The sequence below is a fragment of the Brachycentrus maculatus genome, unplaced genomic scaffold (assembly GCF_059751285.1).
Source record: "Brachycentrus maculatus isolate JH-2025_06_01 unplaced genomic scaffold, ASM5975128v1 h1tg000259l, whole genome shotgun sequence".
NCBI lineage: Eukaryota > Metazoa > Arthropoda > Insecta > Trichoptera > Brachycentridae > Brachycentrus > Brachycentrus maculatus.
The window spans coordinates 649535-658987 of record NW_028281010.1 but is presented as its reverse complement, the minus strand read 5'-3'; the positions used below and the strand labels follow the sequence as shown (position 1 = coordinate 658987).

Sequence of the window (9453 nt, the reverse complement as noted above, 5' to 3'; positions counted from 1 at the left end):
GTACCTGAAGCGGAGGGCTTATCACCTTTCCTTCGTGTGTAAACGATCAAGATAACACTGCGTTAATATGACGCAGTGCCCTATGCACCATTGGGGTGCGGATAAGGGTTTTATTATATATTTTATTATATTTATTTAATATCACCCAGGACTGGTGCTTGAAGCAGAGGGCTCACCTTTCCTTCGTGTGTAAACGATCAAGATAACACTGCGTTTATATGACGCAGTGCCCTATGCACCATTGAGGTGCGGATAAGGGTTTTATTATTATTATAGTTAATCACCCTCAACTAACTATGAGTATTTAAATGATTGAGAATTTAGTACATAAACCCTGATTATGACAAGGTTCTTGTCGAAACCGGTTGGATAAACTGTACCAATTAAAAGTGGTTAAAACAAAGTTGTTTTATTTTATACAGTTTATAAGCAATTACTTTATGATTTTTCCATTTTATAATTACAATATAACTTTGTTTTAAAATCACTTAAAATATTTTATTTTTCACTCTTAAAAAAGCAGCGGTTAGCTTGGAAACCGGTAGACATTATAATTAAGTTATAATAAAATATTTATAGTAATTTTATTGTAAAAATAAAACGCTTGTCTTTTATCATTTGTATATGAATTTTTTCAAAAGTTTTCCATTAACAAAATAAGATTTTGAAACATTTAAAAATTTAAAAAATACATTTACTTAGTTCTTTTTGAATCTCAGAAAAATAGCACAAAATAAACGCTTCAAAGTTATACGTAATACCTTACAAGTATTAACTTCTAACCCTTATCCGCAACCGATGATGCATAGGGCACTGCATCGTATAGAAGCAGTGTTATTTTGGTCGTTAAATTCACGAAGGAAAGGTGATCAGCCTTCCGCTTCAGGTACCAGTCCAGGGTCATATAAAATAAATATTAGACTGAAAAATCACTAATATTTATTTTGACCCTTTTGGGAATCGAACCCGGGACCTCCAGCATGGTAGCCAGCGCGCTATCCACTACACTATGGAGGCGGACAATTACTTTTGACAATTATTGAAGTATTTTTATAACTTATATTATTTTTCGACTCCAGAAGAGAGATAATAAATAAGTGATAGTGATTGTCCTGACGAAGAGACTAGTACGTCTCGAAACCGGTTGACTTAAAAATCTCGGTGATTGGTTATATATTAATATTATTAACATTTTTGTAAAAAAATAAATAAGTATAAATGACTAACCACAAAGTAAATGCTTTAAACATTAATAATATTGAGAATTTAATAAAAAAGTGTTTTAAGTGTGACGTCATCCATTTTCCAGCGCGGGAAAAGCGTGGAACACCTAGGCGTGGCCGGAAATGGGGAGGAAACGCCTTCAAGATGGCCGCCACGAACATGGCGACGCTGTCCTTCCTGAAACTTACCTATGAAATGAAAAGCGGAAATACAGATTTCGCCTTCAGAATTGATCTTAAAACATACCCATGTCGCTCACTCCTTTCAAGAACGTCATAAATCAAAAATCGTCAATTTACAGTTGTGCATGTTTTCGGAATGCCAAGAAAATGTACTATATCCCAGCAAAAGACGCATATTTTTAACTTAATATTCACCCGCTACAGGGCAGAAAGTGTTGTTTTTGCATTTTGAAGAAAAGGTATTATTTAATTATTTTTTTATCTGAACTAAATATTTTTCAAATGGAGAAAAAACCTTCAGGTTTTACCTTGAAAGATCTGTTGCACAGTAAAAAGTTCAATAAGTGGCTTGATATTTATTTTTAATATATTGTATTGTATTTTTAAATTTTAAAAACGTTCTTCTGAAAAATCAAGTTTTTTGATTTATGACGTTCTTAAAAGGAGTGAGCGATTTGTTTGTACTTTGTATCTATAGGGATACCTTTATATATTGGGTTGATGAAAAAGTTATGACCGTTTTTTACGTTTAATTTTATGCTTTTAATAAATGATATACTTTTCATCACTTCTTATAACCTTCTCCCATCTTTCTATCAACTTATCAATACCGGTAGTATAAAATTCCGTTGGTTTTGATGCGAAAAACCTTGTAAGGGATGATCGGCTGTCCAAACTTAAAACACACTAAGGGACATTTTTTGAAGCACGTTTTTTTGCATTTTTGGACTGAGTAGAATCTACTTAGTCCAAAAATCCAATAAAAACGCATTACAAAAAAATGTCCCTTACTGTGTTTTGAGTTTGGACTACCGTGATGTCCCTTATCCACCCACAATGGTGCGCTGGGCACTACGTCATATCAGCTACTTTGAGCACTCGCCTAGAGTGCTGTAATATATCTGGACTTTGTGGTTTGATAAGTCCCTTACCAGGCCTCCATATCAATCTTCTCTGGGTCACTGATGTCCCTCATCCACGCACAATGGTGCGCTGAGCACTAGGTCATAACAGCTAGTTTGAGCACTCGCCTTGAGTGCTGTAATACATCTGGACTTAGTTGTCTTAGTTGTTGTTAATGTCCCTTACTGTGTTTTGAGTTTGGACAGCCGTGATGTAATTACGATGTTATAACACATATATCGACGGCCCTAATTAAGTACTCTCTGCAAATCTGTTACTTTACAGGAGAGAGCTTAGAAGATTTTTTCAACGTATTTTTAATTAACGGTTTTATCTGAAATTCTAAACTAGTTTTATACATTAAAAAACACGATAAAATAATCTATTAAATCATTTTAAAACTTTATGCTTTGTCAAAATTAAGTAGTAAGCGTTTTATGAGTTCAGTTCATTTTGAAATTCGATGTAGATACTGGAAACTAGGCGTAATTTATTTTATGTATATTTTTTGTTTGTTTATACTTGTAGATAATGGTCAGTTGATAACGTACACCAAATATCTCAAATTTGACAAAAATGTAGTTAGAACACTTGACGTAGGGCACGTCGATATGATGTATAAATATAAGTATATATATATATATATAAATATATATATATATATATATATATATATATATATATATATATATATATATATATATATATATATATATATATATATATATATATATATATATATATATATATATATATATATATATATATATATATATATATATATTTGTCCGCCTCCGTAGTGTAATGGTCAGCATGCTCGCCTACCGTTTTGGAGGTCCCGGGTTCGATTCCCTGGGGGGTTTAATAAATAGAAGTGATTTTTTCACTCATATTTATTCAATATTACACTGGACTGGTACCTGAAGTGGAGGGCTGATCACCTTTCCTTCATGTGTAATCGATCGAGATAATACTGCGTTTATATGAAGCAGTGCCCTATGCACCATATATATATATATATATATATATATATATATATATATATATATATATATATATATTTATATATATTTATATATATATATATATATATATATATATATATATATATATATATATATATATATATATATATATATATATATATATATATATATATATATATATATATATATATAAATATATATACATTGGAAATAGTTATACAAGTATGGTGAAGGTAACACAGTCTACATGGACATTTACAGGACTTTTACATATCGCTCACTCCTTACAACAACGTCACGTATCAAAAATCGTCAATTCTCAGCTGTGCTTTCACCTTTCCTTTGTGTGTTAACGATCAAGATAACACTGTGTTTATATAATGCAGTGCCCTATGCACCATTGGGGTGTGGATAAGGGTCTATTAATAATATTATGTACAAGGTTTATAGATCATTTAGTGGATTTTTGTTTCTTCTAACTAATTAAATATGCAACATTTTGAGTGTGTTCACAAATCGCTCACTCCATTCAAGAACGTCATTAATCAAAAATCGTGAATTTTGAGATGGGCATGTTTTCGGAATGCCCAGAAAATGTACTATATCCTAGCAAAAGAGGCATATTTTTAACTTAATATTTACCCGCTACAGGGCAGAAAGTGTTGTTTTTGCATTTTGAAGAAAAGGTATTGTTTAATATACTTTATATTTTTCAAATGGAGAAAATACCTTCAGGTTTTACCTAAAAATATCTGTTGCACAGAAAAAAGTTCAATAAGAGGCTTGATATTTATTTTAATACATTGATATATTTTATTTTTAAACTTTAAAAACGTTTTGAAAATCAAGTTTTTTGATTTATGACGTTCTTCAAAGGACTGAGCACATATAAGAATAGCAAACATTGATTTGATGTCGGACCGATTTTCATCAAAACAAATTTTCTTTCCGCCATATTGCCGTCCGCCATTTTGTTTCCAGGGAAAGGGCGTTTCCCGCGCAAGTGACGTAACGCCTAGTCGTTTTTCCCCCTTGCCAGTCGTGTTACCCTCCTTTCCTCGACTAATTCAGAAAGCGCAATTTCCTATCCAGATATTTGTTTTGCTACACGCAAAAACCCACCGCCCCGCCATCGCATTTCATACGAAAATATACGATATAACCCTTTATTTAAGTATCTGGATTGAGATGGTGTGGGCACATAGGACGCAGAGAACCTGAATATATTGTAAACCAGGCGATCGTCTTGGATCTTCCTCGAAAGACATCTAGAGGAAGAACTAAGGATTTATGGATGCTGCAGAAAGATAACATGATACGAAGGCATGGCCTAGGTGACGTTGTCCATGACAGAAGGACCCACATCCTGAGAACGAGAAGAGCCGACCCCAGCAGTCTATAACGACAATAAGATGTTTTTGTATTTTGAAGAAAAGGTATTGTTTAATTATTTTTTTAATTATACTAAATATTTTTCAAATGGAGAAAAAACCTTCAGGTTTAACCTAAAAATACCACAATAAAAAGTTCGATAAGTGGGTTGATCCTTATTTTTAATAAATTTTACTATATTCTTAAACTTTAAAAACGATCTGCTGAAATTCATGTTTTTTGATATATGACGTAGTTGAAAGAAGTGAGCGACATATCATAATACATAACTTCTTGGTGTCAGAAATAAGGAATTGGGCAGAATATCAGTTTCACTATGAATGTTACCAAGATTATGAATTCTTAAATTCTTCTTACAAATTTATCGTAATTGGAAAGCGTAGAAGGGATATGAAAAATATCCTATGCAAAACTGTTTCCAGAATATACTTTTTTCTTGAAAAGGGTTATTTACACAAACATATTTTTTTTATTTAGCTGATTGTAAAAAGAAGGACTTGTTTTGCGTACATCGACGCTTCGCGTGCTGAACTGATATAGACAAAGGAATTTTCTGACGTCAAGAAAGCTCGGAAAAATCGAAGCAGTCGGAAAAGAGGGAGGAAAGGAATTACGTCATCAGGGCGTGGTTTATTCAAGGATTGTATATATATATATATATATATATATATATATATATATATATATATATATATATATATATGTATATATATATATATATATATATATATATATATATATATATTTATATATAGATATATATATATATATACATATATATATATATATATATATATATATATATATATATATATATATATATATATATATATATATATATACATATATATATATTTATATATATATATATATATATATATATATATATATATATATATATATATATATATATATATATATATATATATATATACATATAGTGCTGGAGGTCTCGGGTTCGATACTCAAGGAGGTTAAAATATATACGTGTGATTATTCACTATAATTCTTATTTTATATTACTCTGGACAGGTGTCTGAAGCGCAGAGCTGTTCAGGATAACAGTGATTCTGTACGAAGCAGTGCCCTATGCACCATTGGTTACTGATAAGGGTAAGAAGAAAAAGAAGATGGCGGAAAACATTATTCAAAATTTTAATATGAAATAATACACTTGTATAACACCGCTTTTATAGTTCATTTACGAAAACAAGTATGTGATATTCTCATTAAAAGGTGGAAATGCAAACTGATAGTTTAATGAGAACATCTGTTGTTCTCGAATCTAGTCGTGTTTCAATAATCTCAAAAATTTTAAGTTTTGTACCAAAATTGGTGTTTGGTGATAATGGATGTACAGAAAATAGTTTCAGTTCTAAATATGGATAAATACAAAGAAAATACTATAAATCTTGTTCAAGGATTTAATAAAAAAAATTGTTATTTTTATTATTTAATACATTGTTATTGAGAGTTATACTGCATCATCTTTCTGGTGGTGGTTTCAGTTTTCTCTGTGGTAGACATGGCCAGACATCCGCCCGCCGAAGGCCAGTCGCAAGACTAGAAAATAAGATTCCAAAATAAAATACATGTGGAGCCGATAAACACAAATAGGTGTTGAGTAAGGCCCTTGCAAAATATTGCCCATGTCCAACCAGCTGCCTGACATGTATAAACTGGAACCTAGTCAGGGATCCAAAATGAATGAACTGAAAAATACTTTATGGAAAGGTATTTGTATTATTTTTTTACATCTCATTAAAGATGAAGAAGAATATGGAAGTCTGGGCATTTACGGGGCTGACGACCGTCATCGGCTGGTTTAAGTGATCACTTTACACACGTGTAACATTCACCAATTCTACCCATTATTGACAACCACACTACTCAAATTCTTGGAAGTTCTGTATATATGAACCAATTTAGAAACCTTGTTCTTGAATCACTAGAACTTCACTAGAGACATCTATTGGTGGGATCTAAAGAAGCTTTTTACTAAGCAGAAACTCTTTTATTAGTATGAAATTATATTTTATGGCGTTTCTCATGTGTGTGATTATAATCATGGATTCGGACCTCACATACTAATATAAGAGTTTCTGCTTAGTTATTAGATCATGGTCTTTCCATTCCTCGCCATAACACATCATTCTTCAATAATTCCTTCTCTGTCCAAGCGGCCAGACTGTGGAATGAGTTACCTCTCCGCGCAAACAAATGCACCTTCTCTAATAACTTTTAAGAAACGTCTGAGACATTACTATCTATCATTATTATCCTAACTGTCCATCAAACCTCCTCCCTCTACCTCCTTCCCTAAACTCCCTTCTTCCTATGCCTTCCTTATTATCATCAATTTGTAATTTATGTTTTTTTTAATGTTCAAGCACTATCTACGCTCTGATTGCAAACAGCTTTATATGGTATCAAACGTTTTGACCAATATCACTAGTCTGTTTTTGATTAAAGAAAACACTTCGTTTTTTACCACTTGAGTTTTATTATAGACTATATGTTTCAGAAGTTAAGCTTCCATCATTCAGGTCTGTATAATGTTATTATACAGACCTGAATGATGGAAGTTTAACTTCTGAAACATGTAATGTATAATAAAATTCAAGTGGTAAAAAACGAAGTGTTTTCTTTAATCATTGTAACATGTCTTACCACAAAGTTAATGCCGAAACAATAAATAAAATAGTCTGTTTTTGGTTGGTGGGATAGATTTTTGCATGAAGCTTAAATAAATTAATAAATATGCTAATTACCCATTTATCATGGTTGTACTCAGTTCCTGCAGGACATGTTTCTATGGTGGTAATCCCGAAAGCGCATGTGTAGAACTTGGTACAGAGGGTCTCATGAGGGAAGTACATTGTCTCTGATTGGTTTTGGGGACAAGATGGCATCCTTATAGCACCAGATGAAGGCGATTCGCACATCTGAAAAGCAAACAAATCGTTATAAGTATGGCCAAAAGAAAATGAAGGCACAAAGTCCTAGCTTCTAGACATACATGCTGTGTAGACTATATGACTTACTCTTCTATATAGGTAGAAGATATAAAAATTCGTAAAAAAAATGAATGCCTATTACATATAAATCTTGAAAAAGAATATAAAAAAGACTATTATACCATTAATTATGTAAAACATTAAACCTTGAGTGTAAGTCCTTCTCCAAGCACAAGAGCTCAGTCTCTTTTTTGGAGAGGCACAACGAATCTAAAACTATAAGTTTTCCATATGTATAAATGTTTAGAAATTGTATTATGATGTACTTAAAAATGTAACTATATTAAATAAAAATAAAAATAAATTATATATGTATATATATATATATATATATATATATATATATATATATATATATATATATATATATATATATATATATACAAATTTGTCCGCCTCCGTAGCGTAATGGTCAGCACGCTCGGCTACCTTACTAGAGGTCCCGGGTTCGATTCCCATGGGGGGGGTCAAATAAATATAAGTGATTTTTTCACTCTTATATTTATTCAATATTACCTTGGACTGGTACTGGAAGCGGAGGGCTGATCACCTTTCCTTCATGTGTTAACGATCGAGATAACACCGCGTTTATATGATGCAGTGCCCTATGCACCATTGGGATGCGGATAAGGGTTTGAATGAAATATATATATATACATATATATATATATATATATATATATATATATATATATATATATATATATATATATATATATATATATATATATATATATATATATACATATATATATATATATATATATACTGCTCTTACCACTCTCTCCACATGGCCACACCATCTCATTATAATCATACCTATTTCAGCCATACATCTTTTCTGATTTTTTCATTCCTAACCCTGGCATAAAGTCCTAGCTTCTAGCCATAGATTCTATGTACACCCTTGGTCCTACTCTTCCATATATACAGCTCTAACCATTCACTCCACGTGGCTAAACCATTTTAGATACCTTCAGATTTGTTTGTGGTTGAGAGCTGGAGGATCACAACCCTCAGTGATGAGGAATAAGACGGAGAAGAGAGGAAATGAACAATATATTGGAAGATGATAGAGCTTTTAGTTTTTACCTTTGTCACTTCGTTGAATACCTTTCCATATTCACAGTGTAGGGTCAAATATTTCCCAGAACTGTGGATCACGTATTTGTTGGAAAATCCAGGATGCTGTAAAATACTGTCATCTTCATCTAAGCAGTTATATAAAGGAGTTTCAATAACGAAAATCATGAGTGAAATCAGTAACACGTTTAAACCTGAAAAAAAACATAAAAATATTCATGATATTGTAGTATTTAACGTTAGAAAAAGGTCCCTATTTTAGAGTGAAATTGGAGGACTTCAAATGATTATAATTCTGTTTCTACAATAGTTATAAGACAGGAACTCACGCATCATTTTGCTTCTACTATTGATAGAGAGGTGTAACAGAAGTTTTCTCACTACTGGATTCGCTAAAAGACTATTAAAATCAGTTCAAAACATGTTTTTCAAAAATTATCTGTCTAATATTAGATAAGATATGAAAAATAACGCTGATTGAAAAATATGAAAGTCATTCCTAATATTTAACAAATAATTTTCTCTATCAGACGTTAGATCAATCAGAATAATGTTACACACACACACACACACACACATATATATATATATATATATATATATATATATATATATATATATATATATATATATATATATATATATATATATATATATATATATATA

The 9453-nt window shown here is 31.3% G+C and overlaps 1 protein-coding gene across 1 annotated transcript; it reads right to left on the bottom strand.

Moving 5' to 3' along the window:
• Positions 1–6099: 6099 nt before the first annotated feature.
• Positions 6100–7626, bottom strand: LOC148305876 (peritrophin-1-like). Its single transcript, XM_088265992.1, has 2 exons — positions 7459–7626; positions 6100–6250 (listed from the first exon to the last, which is right to left on the bottom strand). Exons 1-2 carry the CDS (start codon positions 7597–7599, stop codon positions 6152–6154), a joined length of 240 nt encoding a protein of 79 aa, XP_088122118.1. The 5' UTR covers positions 7600–7626; the 3' UTR covers positions 6100–6151.
• Positions 7627–9453: the final 1827 nt, after the last annotated feature.